The sequence below is a fragment of the Marmota monax genome, unplaced genomic scaffold (genome assembly GCF_021218885.2).
Source record: "Marmota monax isolate L192 unplaced genomic scaffold, Marmota_monax_Labrador192_F-V1.1 WCK01_AAM20220418_F8-fsc00001, whole genome shotgun sequence".
Taxonomy (NCBI): Eukaryota; Metazoa; Chordata; class Mammalia; order Rodentia; family Sciuridae; genus Marmota; species Marmota monax.
The window spans coordinates 25,552,897-25,568,744 of NW_026693777.1; the positions used below are offsets into that span (position 1 = coordinate 25,552,897).

At 38.6% G+C, this 15,848-nt stretch overlaps 1 protein-coding gene across 4 annotated transcripts in view; it reads right to left on the reverse strand.

Annotated features, from left to right (window-relative positions):
- Positions 1–15,508, reverse strand: part of Ppm1a (protein phosphatase, Mg2+/Mn2+ dependent 1A) — a 49,274-nt gene extending 33,766 nt beyond the window's left edge. The window contains exon 1 of one of the 4 annotated variants that reach the window (XM_058584614.1): positions 15,374–15,508. Coding sequence is in view for 1 of the 4 variants with exons in the window: in XM_058584612.1 (XP_058440595.1) it covers positions 7,715–7,751 (37 nt within the window). In the remaining 3 variants the exon portion in view is untranslated. Of the gene's footprint in view, positions 1–7,714; positions 7,834–14,754; positions 14,896–15,373 lie in introns of those variants that run through there. The other 3 variants (XM_046461005.2, XM_058584613.1, XM_058584612.1) reach the window with 3 other exon arrangements.
- Between the last annotated feature and the right edge of the window lie 340 nt (positions 15,509–15,848).

The following is a 15,848-nucleotide window of genomic DNA, read 5'->3' on the forward strand; positions in this document are numbered from 1 at the left end:
TTTATTTTTTACATATTACTCTCTCCAAGATAAGTTTTAATGCCGATCATTGGCAAAGGAGTAAAAATATATATACTTCACTTAGAAGGGCAATCTATCTTTCTGAAGGATATACTAAAACAGTGAGTAACATAAAATGGTTAGATGTAGGTTCTTAAGAAAATTAAGACCTGGACATTGCAGTGCCTCTTAAGCCCAGTGCCTATTAACCCTGACTAAGGCATTAGGGAGAGGTTCTCTAATATCAACATTCATTACACTGAGAATCAGAAAACATCAGCAAAATAATGGTGCCTTAGTCCCACACAGCAGAGCTTAACCTTCTGATAGTTTATGGTGTTTTTGTTTTTGTGGTGCTGGGGATTGAACCTAGGACCTTGCACTATATCCCTAGTCCATAGTTTGTTTTCTAAAACATTCTTACATTATAGCAGCAATCCTTCAATTCCCACATCTTATTTTGGTTAGAGGTACAAGTTTTCTTACAGGGTCTCTAAGTTTCCAGTTATTAGAGCCAGTATCTCCAGAAATGTCCTTTCCAATTTACCTTAGGAATAAAAATATTTTCCCAATTCCTCTGTTTCAATATTCTTTTAATGAAACTCAATCCTGTACGTTAGCTAGTTAAATCAACAAATACTTTTAAGTTTCTTCTTCTATAATATAGGTCACCTGTAAAACAATTATGAAGATTTATATAAGAAATCTTTTATAAAGGAATCTTTGTTATCAAAACAAAGAATACATGCATATTTTATGAACTTAGTTTTCATTACTAATAAATATTCATTTAAGTCAAACAAAACATTTTACCCTGTTAAGCAATGAATCTCAATTACTATAAAAAAAATAACAACCTATCTTCACTACCTGCTTTCTCTGTAAAAAAAAAAAAAGAAATGTATACATAATATCTAGGCAAGCTGGGTAAGTGGTGCACACTCTGTAATCCCAGCAATTTGGGAGGTTGAAGCAGGATTCCAACCAAGTTCAAGGCTAGCCTCAGCAATTTAGCAAGATCCTGTCTCAAAAACAAAACAAAAAGCTGGGCTGAGGATATAGCTCATTGGTAGCACTCCTGGGTTTGATCCCCAATATTGGGGGGAAAAATCTGAGCAACATTTCTGATACAAGGAACTGAATATAGGTTTAAAATTATAACATCTAAGTGGTCAAATACAGGCGGTACTAACAGTTTCCAAGAGTTCACATTCTCTTCCCCACAAATTTAGTTTGTTTACTATAGGACTTCATAGCTGTATGAGTTTCTGACTCTGCTGGGGGCACTTCTACTGATGGCTCCTAGTAATTGTGATCCAACCAGAAAGCCTCTGGTCTATCAAACCAAGCAATTTCTCAATTAGCTCCATTTTCCTGGACAATGATAGACCTCTCTAAAGTAATGAACATGGGCAACACTCAGAAAGACTTCTCCTACTCTAACTTGAAAATCCCAGAATAGTATCATTCAGTTCTCGGAGATTTCTCTGAATAATAATCTCAAGGTTATACTGGTTTCCTACTCTGCACTGGCTCCAACCTGATGATATTGGAACAACCCAAAGAGAATGCATGACTTATAGTTCAACTTCAAAATTCCTCCACAAAGTTTTAGAAAGAGAATAACTGAAGGATGCTAAATCTCTTCAAAGAAGGGAGTTACCCTTTGTGCATCATTGGCATATCACTACAATTCAAAATTAAGAACTGAAAATTTTTAAAATTTCACCTATCTTCTTTTCCTACCACTGAAAATTTTTAAAAATTTCACCTATCTTCTTATCCTACCATATTACATCTCTGCCTCCCTCCCTCCCTCCCCTCTCCCCCCCATTTAGGTCTCATTCCTTCTTAAATGGTCTCCAAGTTTTCTTCTGGTCTCCATTGTATTGTATTTTCCACAAATTTAGTATCCTTGAAATGAGAATATTCTTTTCTAATCTTGTTCTTACCAATTTGCCCCTCCCCCAGCCTGAATAATCACTTCTGTTCCCTTCTTGTTTTTAATTTTTTTCTTTCTTCCATTTGGTAAGAGACTAAAATGGTAGAATCCAGGCAACCCAGCTGCAAAAGGAAACCTATTTCAGTGAATCTAGGCAAGTCTGAATTTGAGGTAGAAAAGAAATAACATCTACAGTGGCATTTTAGGCAAAGCTGAGACTACAGAGCAACCCACAGTGAAAGCACCTCCGAGAGGAGAGGATTAATGGCAAATATTCTTTTAAGTTACAAATACTAGTAGTGATGAGATTGAGCCTTGGTTTAAATTTGAAAACAGCATTCTACCACTGAGCTACTTTCCCAGCCCAAAAATATTACTGTGATTTTATGATTTTCTTTTATTTTACATAAAAAGGTAAAAATAACAATAAAGTATATCAATTAATATTTAAAATATCTATACTATATTAATTTTTCCAACAGTTAAAGAAGTTACCTGAAAATGTCTTGGCTGCCAAATATTTCATCTTATAGCTTCAACTAAGTATTTACTTTATTCAATTAAATATTTACTTACCCTCCTCTGACTAACTAAACTTCACTCAAATGATTCTAACACAAATGAACTTTGAGTTAGATGTGCCCCAAAGCTTAAAAAATAAAATTTCAAAAATAAAACTAAAATGAATCAAACCAACCAAAATAAGACAAATTCTACTTTTTATTAAAGATCATTTTTTCCCTACCCCCAAATTATTAAAAAGTAATCAGTCTTTGCTAAAACAAGTAAAATCTTGCAAGTGATCAAATCATAGTCAGTTTGTACCAATCTTGGCAACAGTTTTTGTTTCACAAAGTGCATGTAACAAAGGCTTGCCACTGTCATATTTCTTTCTGTTTCATTCTTTTAAATGTCTCAGCTTCTAGGCATGTGCTGAGAGATCTGAATTACATATTGTGTAAGGTAGAGGTCTTAAATTTATACAAAGGTATGTTCTACATAATTTTTAAAAGTAAATTTTATAGGGGCTGGGGTTGTGGCTCAGAGGTAGTGTGCTGGCCTACCATATGTGAGGCACTGGGTTCAATCCTCAGCACCACATGAAAATAAATAAAGGTATTGTGTCCACCTACAACTAAAAAACAAATATCTTTAAAAAAACGAAAGTAAATTTTATAAGTACACTATATAATTGCCTGAAAAATATCAATGCTAAATTTACTTGGAGGGCTCTAGTGACTATAAAAATTAGATACTGACCTATTTTCATTAACAAGTATGGTAAAAGCAAACTATTGAAAAGATTTAGATGGCACAGAGCTATTTTATCTTAAAATTTTCTAAGAACATTCCAATATTTATAATCTCAATTAGCCTCATCTCCTAACTAATTCAAGTTTATCAATTATGGATAATTTGTCTACAAATTCAGAAGTGGATTAAATTCCTAGTTTGCTTTTTAATCCTTGCACCCTTGAAGATGCAGACTCAGACTGACCCAGAAAATAATAGCTGACTTTCTGCGCCAATTCATCCTTTTTTACTTTTGCTTAAAACAAAACCTTTCAGACAAACATTTTATAAATATTTGCTGATAAACTTGTATTTTAACTTGAAAGAAGGAAAAAAAATGTTATTATACATTTAAGATGAAAAATGATTCATTCACACACATGGAGCTTCTAAATATTTTACACATATGGAATGTCCCTGTTGGAAAAAATGACCAACAGCATTTGCCTCGGACAGACTTCTGTTGATATAAATCTAACATTCTTCAGGAATCATTCACTGAATCTACAAATTGTTGGCAAACAAGATGCTTTGTGTGTAGGGAGATGGGTTCTGGGGAAGTAAGCAAAAGTAAAAATAAAATAAAGTTAAATTTTTATTTAGTACCTTAAAAAATTATATCCAGCTACCTCCTAAACTTGAATAGTCTAAGTGAACCTGGCAGCTCAAAATGAACTTCTTGAGAGTCCCTGTCATTTTCCTCATCTCAAGAAATCGATCAACCCTTAGCTTACAGAATCATATATTTTCCTTATCATAGCACTTCTGTGTGAATTCTCACTTTAGATTTAAAACCCATGAAGGAAGAAATCATACCTTTTTTATTCATACTATTTAGCACATAATGACACTTGATAAATGTGTGGGGAAATGAATGACAAATATCAGTTGTCAAAAAAAGCTTGTCAGCAGTGCTTTTTCTACAGAGAAAAAGGTATTCTTCATAGAAGTTGACCCACCAACAAGCTGTATCCTAGTATTTCCATCTTGTTTATTCTATATAATAAATTGTTCCAGTTTTGTTTTTTCCCTACAAAAATATTCATGACAGTTGCTAATAAGAAAATATTTGGACCCGGGCTAGGGATATGGCTCAGTGGTAGAGCGCTTGCCTACCATGTGCAAGGCACTTGGGTTCAATTCTTAGCACCACATATAAACAAATGAATAAATAAATGTCCATCAATAACTAATAAAAAATTAAAGACAATATTTGGACCCAAAAGCAAATCTGCAGCTTGCTAATAAAACATTTGATTCAAATGACTGTTTATCAATAACACAATGTATAAACTGGGGGATGACCACAGAACAAAAGCTGTCATTTCTAAGATAGGCCTCTTGACATCCCAAACAAACTTACAGACAAGAATAGTTTCTACTGCTTTACAAAACAGTGAAAATTTTATTTATTCTCTATTTAACATTCTGAAGCATGATGGCATGCTACAAAGATGGTTTTCTAAAGCCTGGTAAGTTTTGAGATTCTATTTAGAAAATAAAAACAACAACAACAAAGAAAATACACATCCATATCTTGTTATCTTTTATCATTAATACTTTCATTTCTGAATTCTAACAACAAAGGCAAACAAGCAACATCTCCTATTATACCAAATTTGATGAAATTTTCTGGTACTCATGCTAAACAAAAGAGAATCTAAAAATTCTGAAAATCTAAGACAAAGTTGGTCACAAATTATGTTCTTAATTCTTTGAGACAGTACAACAGAACTTTTGAGTAACTTTTTTTTTTTTTTTTTAATCCAGGGCCTTCTGCATGCTAGGCAAGTGCTTTAACAGTAATCTAAATCACTAATCCTTTTTAGAATTTTTAATTTGAGACAAGGTCATGCTATGTTGTCCAGCCTGGCTTTGAACTAAGTTCCAGTCTCCTGAGTACTGGGATTACAGGCATGTACGGTGCCCAGATGAATAGCATATACTTCAAGTAAAATAATTAAGCTACACATATCATGATGAATTTCATCTACATCCCTGAGATAGGCATACCATAGGTGAAAAAAAGCACTAGTCTAAATTTAAAAAACCAGATTATACATGGCCTATGCTTTCTCACAGTCTACTATATTTCTGGCTTATATTCAATTTTCTCTACTATGAATTCCTCATAGAAATGAGTAGAGGCCAGGAGCCATGGCACCTACCTGTAATCTAGCTACAAGGGAGGGTGAGGCAGGAGGATGCCAAATTTGAGGGCAGCATGGGCAACCTAGCAAGACTCAACAACAAACAAAAAAGGTTGGGGATATAGCTAAATGGTAAAGCAACCCTGGATTCAATCCCCAGTAAGTACACATGTTCATACACATAAAATCTTCTTAAACTAAGAATTGCACTGGAACAAAGAACCAATGGAGCTAGGTGAAGTGGCAAACAATGACTGTAATCCTGGCAATTCCAGAGGCGGAGGCAGGAGGATCCCAATTCAAAGGCAGCCCTAGTAAGGCACTTAGCAACTCAGTGAGACCCTGTCTTTTATTTATCTACCACTGTCTTTAAATAAAATGTAAACAAGGGTTGGGGATGTTGCTCAGTGGTTAAGCACCCCTGGGTTCAATCCCTGGTACAAAACAAAACAATGGAATAATTTATACCAGTGATCATAAATAAAAGCCCTAAGACAAAACTAAAAATGGTTTGCAGAACTAATTGTATTATACCTATATATTAGATTTTTTTTTTGGTATATCTCTTCTTGGTGACTTGTTCTAAAGGAAGCTGAGTGAGATGATAATGAACTTTTCAAATTTAGGGTACAATGTCATCACAAGATTCACTCTCTCACTCTCTCTCCCTCTGTGGGGCTAGAGTTGTGGCTCAGTGGTAGAGCACTTCCTGGCATGTGTGAGGCCCTGGGTTCTATCCTCAGCACCACATATAAGTAAACAAATAAAATAAAAGATCCACTTACAACTAAAAAATATTAAAAAGAAAAGAAAAAGATTCACTCTCTCAGTACAAAGGAACTATAGTTATATCCTTCATACATTAAAAAGTATCTGACCCATCACAATGGCCAACAGACTTTCAGCAGTAACATAAAACTACAATGGCTTATTAATTACTTTGGAAAGCCCAGGACATATATTTGGCTTCTATAACCAGCTGTAAAATTTTGGGCAAATAGCTGCTCTGCCTCAATTCCCTCATCTGTTAGAAGTAATAAAACTATTGTATAGGGGTATTATGAAGATTAGAAGTGACAATTAAAAATGTCTTAAAATAGTCCCTGCAAATAAATGCTCATTGTTACTAACTAATGTCAAGGTTAAAAAAACATAAGAGAAACACAATCAAATTCATTATTCTGGTCTCATGAGCACCATACTCTTAATAGATGGATCTAAGCAGTCACTAACTGTAAGGAAATATTCATTTAAAAACCCAATAAGGGGGCTAGGGTTATGGTTCAGTGGTAGAGCACTCGCCTCACATATGCAAGGGCCTGGATTCAATCCTCAGCACCACAAATAAATAAATAAATAAGGTTAAAAATAGTATTCAATTAATATTGTTAAAAAAAAAAACCAAACAAACAGGAGCTGAAGTTGTGGCTCAGTGGTAGCACGCTTGCTTAGCATGTATGATGCACTGGGTTCGATTCTCAGCACCGCAAACAAATACAATAAAGGTCCATCGAAAACTAAAAAACATTTGGGGCTGGGGATGTGGCTTCAAGTGGTAGCACGCTAGCCTAGCATGTGTGAGGCACTGGGTTCAATTCTCAGCACCACATAAAAATGAATTAAAGACATTGTGTCCACCTAAAAAACTAAAAAAATAAATACTTAAAATAAAAAAAAAAAACAATAAGGGATGGTTGGGCTAGGGCTGGGGCTCAGAGGTAGAGCGTTCAACTAGCATGCATGAGGCACTGGGTTTGATCCTCAGCACCACATAAAAATAAAATAAAGGTATTGTGTCCACCTACAACTAAAAAATAATTAAAAAAAACAATAAGGGTAATTTTACTATATATTTTCTAAATACTAGAAATAGTTCAACATTTTGATGAGGTTTAAAGTTTAGAGATTTATATGAATACAGACTATTTATGTTAGCCATCTGTTTAATCAGTTGGTAGTTAGCCTCTTCTGTAACTAATATATTATCTGATTCTTGTGATCCCACAATTCCTCTCTCTGGTTTAAAAGATAATATTTACTTTATAATAATATCTACAAATGTAAAATACTCTGAAGAGATACGTGATTATAAATGCCCAATTAACCCTCAAAGTCAAAATGTAGGAAGTTCAAAGTTAAATCTATAGGTCCAGAAGCAGTCAACCTAATCTCCTATACCAACTTGAGAACTCTGCCATATTTCATTTTCTTTCTCTTTTTTTCTTTTTTTGTAGCAGGGTCCCCAGCCCTATTTTCTATTTTATTTAGAGACAGGGTCTCACTGAATTGCTTAGGGCCTCGCCATTGCTGAGGCTGGCTTTGAACTCACCCGTCTCGGCCTCCCCAGCCACTGGGATTACAGGCATGTGCCACTGCTCCTGGCATACTTCATATTTATGTAATCTTCACACTTAAATATTCAAGTGCATCCAAAATACTATATAGGAATAGAGTCAGAAAGAAATTCTGCAATCAGAAAGCTCGTAACTACTCCTACAACCTCCTCCTACAGTGGTAATTTCCACTCCCAGGTAGATTTTATTTAATTCTTACCAAATATTTTAATGTATACCATCCACAAAACATTGTGCTAGGCTGTAGATATAATAATAAGTTACTATATTTTCCCTACAGAATTAACTGAACACAATTATAAAATTAAGACATGAAATTAAGATACTTAGAAGTAAAATATATGATGATTAAAGCCATATAAATGATGTAGACATTGTTATAGAAATACAGAGAAAGGAGAGCAGAAACATTGGTGAACCGGGAAGACTGTGGAGGAGGAAATATCAGAACAAGCTTTGATTTAAAAAAAGAAAGAAAGAAAGAAAAAAGGAAGTGGGCTGGAATGTAGCTCAGTGGTAGAGCACTTGTCTAGTATGCTCTTCCAGGCCTGGGTTCAAACCTCAGTGCTGCAAACAACAACAAAAACAAAACAAAACAAACAATAGCTGGAGAAGAAGAGAACTTCAAACTGCAAATCAGCAAGAGCAAAGATCCTTGAAGAAAAAAGAAAAGGATGTGTTTCAGAGATGACAAGTATACCAGTTTGGCTGAAATAGATCATGCCTGAGATACAATCATAGAAAGTAACAAAGACAAAAACAAGAAGCCTGATCTTTATTCTAAAAGCAAAACACTGAAGTATATACTGAAAAGAGAAATGCAAAAAACACTATTTTTCAAAGAATTTTGTGATGTTTATAGAATGGAAACAGAGAGGGGTACAGTATAGGATGCTAGCAGGAAAGAGAATTTTTCAACTTTAAATAACCCAGGACCCACAAAAAAAGCCTTAATGCCTTCTATGAAGACTTCACTAAAAATAATAATTAAAAAAGTCAGACTGAGTTAATCAGAATGATTTAGTTTCCAACATCTTTTTCTGTAGCAATGATTCTTGCTCCTTTCTAACCATGAAAGGTAACTCCTCTTCAAAATACCAACCTATTCTTCCCTACTTACTGATCATTCTAGTCTGAACATTCACCTTTGCTTTATATTGTTACTCTTTACCCACAATTTAACCATCTATTCACACCTAACCATTAACTCCAAACCCATGAATTATTTCCAACTTATAAAAATACTCATACTCAACTCTCTGCAATTACCTCTTAACTTTCAGTCTATTCACATGACATCTCTATATACCCAATACTCGTTCTAAATTCTCTACACAATCTCTTCTCAGTTGGTTCAAGGCTTACTGCTAAAACTACAAGACAACTTTTTACATCCAGTCTGCCTCTACTCCCCCGTAAGTATCTCAGGATTTCATGTACTCAATAGCAGTGGCACGTTTTCATGGTATAAAATGTGTCAAGCACCTTATATAATCTTTTCACTGAATCTTCCAGATAACCTTATGAGAAGCCAATTCCCATTTGACAGGAAAGGAAACTATAGCTTGGAGAGAAGGGGCTTAACCAAGAACACCCTACTAGGAAGTGGCAAAGCAGGAACTCAACTCAGTTCTGTCTCTTTCAAAGGCTAGCTCTACCTGCCTGCTTTATGGGGCCTTCAATGTGGCTCTATTAATTACATCTATTCAGAAATACTGCCCCATATCATTCATTAAAGATATCAACCATTTGAGAATTATTATTGATTCCCCAATCTGAACAGTGGCTGCTGAAGAAACCAAACTTTTTGCTTCTGTTAACTTCTGAAACTCTAGAAATGATAAAAGAATTTGATGTCTTACATTTTTTTCTGAATGTCTTAGAAGGGATTCTTGCATTAGAAGACAACTATATATACTTATAAGTATATACAGTTATACTCATTTTAATTCTAGGATTCTATGAATCAGATGTTAACATTCAGCTTTTTAAATTCTGGTTCCCAGAAGCAAGAAGGCTCATATAATTGGAAAAAAAATCCACTCAGGAATTTTTTTTTTTTAATTACACAGATCTAATGCTGGCATGTTATTTAGGTTCTTTCTGTCTATTCAGTCCTTTCTTGGTATCCATGGTGGAATTGGTTCCAAGACTCCCCACAAATACCAAAATTTGCAGATCCTCATATTGTTCACGCTGAGCAGAGATGCAAGGTTGTCGTCATCGTTTTTTTGGGGGGGATTGTTTTGTTTTTGTTTTTCAGTACCAGGAATTTAACTCAGGGGCACTCAACCACTGAACCACATCCCCAGTCCTTTTCTGTATTTCATTAAAAGACAGGAGATTACTTGAGTTGCTTAGGGCCTCACTAAGTTGCTGAGGCTGGCTTTGAACTCAACTTTGAACTGATCCTCCTGCCTTACCCTCTCTCTCTAGCTACAGAGATTACAAGCGTGCACCAACACGCCTGGCTTTTAAAAAATATTCAATGAACTCTCCATGGATGCAAAACCCAAAGAGATGAAGGGCTGGTTGAATCCATGGATGCAAACCCCCAAAAGATGAAGGGCTGACTGGATTTAAAATAGAAATTAACGGTGAAAAATTAAAGCCTAACACAAATAGTCAATAAAGTACTTTCATTTATTTTCTTCTATACCTTATAGAAGTTCAGTTTCATAAGATTTTAATTCATACTGAATTATCCATAAAAATAATAACTTTCAATTCATACCCTAAATATGAATACTATATACACTTTGGTCAATGGATTAGAAATCAACACATTTAGAATTATAAAAACTCAATTTCCCTCTTTTATTATACACTCAAGGAATACTTATAATACCTCTATTATTATAAACACAGTATCACCAGGCATGGTGGTGCACACTTGTAATCCCAGCAGTTCAGGAGGCCTAGATAGGAGGATTGCAAATTCAAAAACTAGCCTCAGCAATTTAGTGAAGCTCTAAGCAACTTAGCAAGGTCCTGTCTCAAAATAAAAAAGCAAAAAAGGGTGGGGATGTGGCTGTGGTTAAGCACCCATGGGTTCAATCCCTGGTACCAAAAAAATAAAATAAATACAGTATCAACAGTCTATTTATCAATACAAATTAATCTGTACTTTTCAGTTTCCTACAAAAATTATGAAGTTTATTACATTTTAGATAGAGGTATACAGAACTCACTCCCCTCAATTGTTACTCTTCCTACATGCCTTAGTAGAAGAAAAGCTAGGTAAAGAGAATATCTAGGTGGTACATAGATAGCTAGGATGGTAAAGAGTAAAATCATCAAAGAATATATTCTGGAGACTAATAATGAAGTACAAATCCTTATATAATATGAAGTGCATTTGATACTAAAGGAAGAAAAAATAAGAATCAACCTTATGATTTAGATAAAGGTTAACCAAAAGTACTTTCATGTAAAGGTGGCTACTAATCACAGGTCAGAAAAATTTACATATCCTGGCTAACAACAGCAAAATAATAAAGGAAGTAACTGGGGCTGGGATTGTGGCTCAGTAGCAGAGCGCTTGCCTTGCACCTGTGAGGCACCGGGTTTGATCCTCAGCACCACATAAAAATAAATAAACTAAGGTATTGTGTCCATGTATAACTAAGAAAAATTTTTAAAAAATAATTTTTAAAAAATTAAAAAATAAAAGAAGTAACTACATTTTAAAATATCTTTGTTATTGTGACATGAAATTACTACTCCAGAAATAAGAAAACAGCTTTTATCTAGTTGCCTCACATGCCCTCCCCTCTCCAAAGATCCACATATTTCACAGGGCCACACCTTATTTTATCTTTTTGTGTAACTCCTCCAAAAGTCTACTTGGGCTGCTTTTCTTAAAAGACTATCTCCTGATGTGATTAAAAATGACAAGAGTCACTGGGTGCGGTGCGAATGCCTGTAATCCCAGCATTTTGGGAGGCTGAGACAGGAGGATGGAGGGTTCAAAGTCAGGCTCAGCAATGGTGAAGCATTAAGCAACTCAGGGAGACTCAGTCTCTAAATAAAATACATAATGGCCTGGGGATGTGGCTCAGTGGCCCAGTGCTCAATCCCTGTACCAAAAAAAGAAGAAGATGAGAGTCCTCTGCCCAGGAAGTAGATAATCATTTGAAGAGAACATCAAAATATCACCTTAAAATTAATTATTTTTACATCAGCACACACTAACACCTTAAACAATTAATCTGTCTCTCATAGGTGAGCATTTCAGGTAACAAGCTCCCTGTAGGCCTGTTGGTCTTTAGTTTAAATATTCATAGTTAAACCAGAATAACAGCCTTGGCATAGTCTGAACAAATTCAAAGAATATAGGTATTTAATATCTGCTCAGAAATATTTACAGTATGATAGAAATGAGATGCTATCTATAGATTTCTTTGGGGGGGTTAAAATGAGATATTAGAGAACAATTTTTCAAACAGAATTTAACAAAACAAAATCAAGACCCAGCTTGAACTGACAGAAAAACCTTCACAATGTGCTCTTGTTTTTTTGGGGGACTAAACTCAGTGGCACTCCACCACTAAGCTACATCCCCAGTCCTATTTTGTATTTTATTTAGAGACAGGGTCTCACTGAGTTGCTTAGCACCTCACCGGTGCTGAGGCTGGCTATCTTCTGGTCTTAGCCTCCAACTACAGGTCTGCTCCATTGCGCCCAGCACAAAGTGTTCTTATAATACCCTTCCCTTCTATCTACCAAGGGTCCTGAGCTTGTTCAAACCAGTTGTCTCAATCATACTTTGTCTCTACTGGAATCTCCACCTTCCTTCCTACTGTAAGTTTATCCAGATTTCTCAATCCCAACAGAAAAATCAATGAAGGCTACCTACAGGAATAGTTTTCCTAAAGAACAATCACCAACTTTTTCATTTTTTAATTAATTTATTTTTTAGTTGTAGATGGACACAATATCTTTATTTTATTTATTTTTATGTAGTGCTGAGGATAGAACCCAGTGCCTCACACTTGCTAGGCAAGTGCTCTACCACTGAGCCACAACCCCAGCCGCCCCCTCTCCCAATTTTTTCTTTTAAATAAAACAGAACCTTAAATCAGCTTTATAATGCTGAAACATCTAAGTGTCTGGCATATGCCAGATATTTCTTTTTAAAGGTATATTAAGAGACACACAATGTAAAAAAAAATTGGATAGTACATGTGACAATATAATCTACCCCTTTTACTTTACTGACTTGGAAATTGAGATTCAAAAAGTTAAAGGACCTATCCATGGACATGTATTTTGGAGCACAGCCATGACTAAACAATTTTTGTCTCCTAGTGCAGTGAGCCCATCAACAGGTTATACTATAATTACCATCTTCAGTTCAGCCCTTCATACTAAAATATAAAATGATACAATCCATGTAAAAATATATAAAAGATTCAAGCCATGTAAAAATTTGATGACTCCGGTTAGTAGTCAACCATATTTCTCAAACATATACAGATGTGTGTGTGTGTGTGTGTGTCTACATATATATCACTTCCATAATTACTTCATTAATGTACAAATGCTTAAAAAATATCAAATAAAAAAGTTTTAAGCAATTTCCACCTGCATTTCATTATAGTTTCAATAATATGGCTTTGTTGTAAACTTCAAGGTTTAAAGTAATCATCCCTACAGGACTGTTTAACCAGATAGAAGGGGGCGGGGAGAAAACTGTAAGAACATAACTATAACATCGGGAAAGAAATGTTACTTTGTGCTTCAAATTATTTACTGGCAAAGGAAACATTAAGTCAGTAAAGGTAACATCTGAGATTAGAAAAAAGGGAGTGGAGTGGGTTATTAACTCCCTCGTTTCAGTTTTGTATTCTGTAAAATAAGGAATTACAGAAATAGAGTCTTTGGAAAAAGACCAATATGTAGAAAGAAAAAAGAATGAAGCTGAAGTGTAGAGATAAAGGGAATTGGGAGGACCAGCCCTGCTTGATTCTTGGGAGCACTGGAAGTTTAAAGGGTATGGCTTTTCTTTCAGAACAATTATTTTAAAATTTCTTAACTTTTCTAATAATGTGAAAATCATTTATTCTGTGAAACAATAACTGTCTTTCATATTTTTATAATAACGTTTTAAAACTCATTCGTCCCATTATTCCAATTAGCAGGAAATTTGGGGTGAGGGTGGCACACAGATTCCTTTGCTTGGACAACTCAAATATGTGACCTTTGTGAATCTCTAAAGGAGAGGAGAAAAATGTCTTGGGTGATGAAATTTTCAAAACCTATCTAAAACTGTGGTTGGTAGAGGACTCTACAACCAGCTGTCTTTCAAGAAAAAGCTACAAGTTTCTTTAAAACGTACAAGCAGAACAGAACCCTAACTTCAATCAACTCTAACATCAAGAACTTTTATCCAATATACACGGCTAAAAGGATAAGAAATCAGTAGAATTTCACTTGCTCAATGCCTGAATAATGAATGAACTGGAAGGCATCACTGACTTGAGTTCGGAAGAAACCTCACTCTCAGCCCTGCCCCCTGTAAAACCAGAAGCAAATTGTCCAAATCTGGTGTTTTGAGGCTCAAGTCCGGTTCAAAGGAAGCTTAGCGCCACCCCCCCCCCCCCGAGGGTTGGAGCCCCGAACACCGGGAGCCGGTGGGGCGCCCGCCACTCCCTCCCAGCTCGGGAAAAGTCCCGCGGCAGCTCCCGGGTCAGGCCAGCCCGCGGCTCTCGCCCGCGTCGCCGCCACAAGCACCCCGCCCGGTCGCCGACGGCCGGAGGGTCGCGCCCCCTCCCCGCGCTGCCGCCACAAACACTCCGCCCCCGCCTCCCGCCGCCGCCCTCGCGGAGCCTTAACCCCTCGCCGCCCGCCGCCGGGGAAGAGGCCGGGCCAGGGGGTGGAGTTGTCGCGTCTCCTCCCGGGAGCGCCCGGGCAGACGCCCGGCTTGTTTACAGGCCCCAGGCCTGTCCGCCGCCGCGGCCGCGCAGGCCCGCGCCGCCCGCCCGCCCGCCCGCGGCCCGAGCGCCGCGCTTACCCGGAGCAGCCGCGGGCGGGCAGGTCTCTGGTCGGCCGAGGCAGCGGCGACGGCAGCAACTGCGGCCGGGGAAGGGGCGAGGAGGGGGTCACGGCGGCGGCGGCGGCGGGCCGGGGAGGGGGCGGAGGAGGGGAGGAGCCGGGCTGCGTCCGGGCCCCCGGCTCTCGGCGCCCTCGCGGTTCAGATCATCCGGGCGTTGGAGCGGGAGGCAGAGAGCGGGTCCCGGAGAAGGAGGAGGAAAAGCCGAGGATTCATCGCTTTCGCACCCCACCTGCCTGGCGTCCCCCCACCCCCCTCCCCAACCACCCGTTCCGGAGCTGCAGCCGCCGGAGCACCCGAAGCTGCGGACCGGGCCGGCGCGGAGACCACTGCTCTCTAGCTCCTGCGCGCGCTCCCGTCCCTAGCGCCGCCGCCGCCTCTAGCGCGGCCCCGCGCAGGCGCGCTCACGACGGCGCCGCCCCTCCCCCACTCCCTCGTCCGCTCCGCCCCGCCGGCTCCTCCGCTGCTACAGCTGCGGCTCGGCAAAGCAGCTGGAGAGACCCGGATGTCGTAGGGCAGGAACTGCGGCGAGGGCCGGCAGGAGGGGGAGGGGCGACCGCAGATGACGTCACTGCCCTACCCAGCTTCGTTTGCCGCCTCTGCTGCGCTGCCGGCGCCCAGGTTGGGGACGAAGGGAGCGTCAGAATCCGGGATCAGAGCCAGGACCAGGACTTTCACTCTCCGGCGCCAGGGTCTGGACAGAGTGTGCGCTACTGTTCCGAGCCCCGTGGATTGAGATCCTCTCAATCTGGCTGTTGGTGGAGCCGAGACTTGGAAGCTACGCCTCGGACCTAGGCTCTTCCGTCTGCCTGAAAATATAAACCCCACAGTTAGACGCTGCCTAGCAGCTTCGAGGACCAGCCCGGAGCTTTCTGTTTTCGCTCGGGAGCAGTCGCGGTCCCTTCGAAAGCGAAATCGGTCCAGGTAGCAGCCAGCTCCCAGCCCTCAAGGCCCCATACCTCCGGTGCCATCCTTCCCCAGTGAACCTAGGATGCAGGTGCCACGACACACACCTTGAGTCCCGAAGAACAAAAATACACGTGCCCTATCATCCA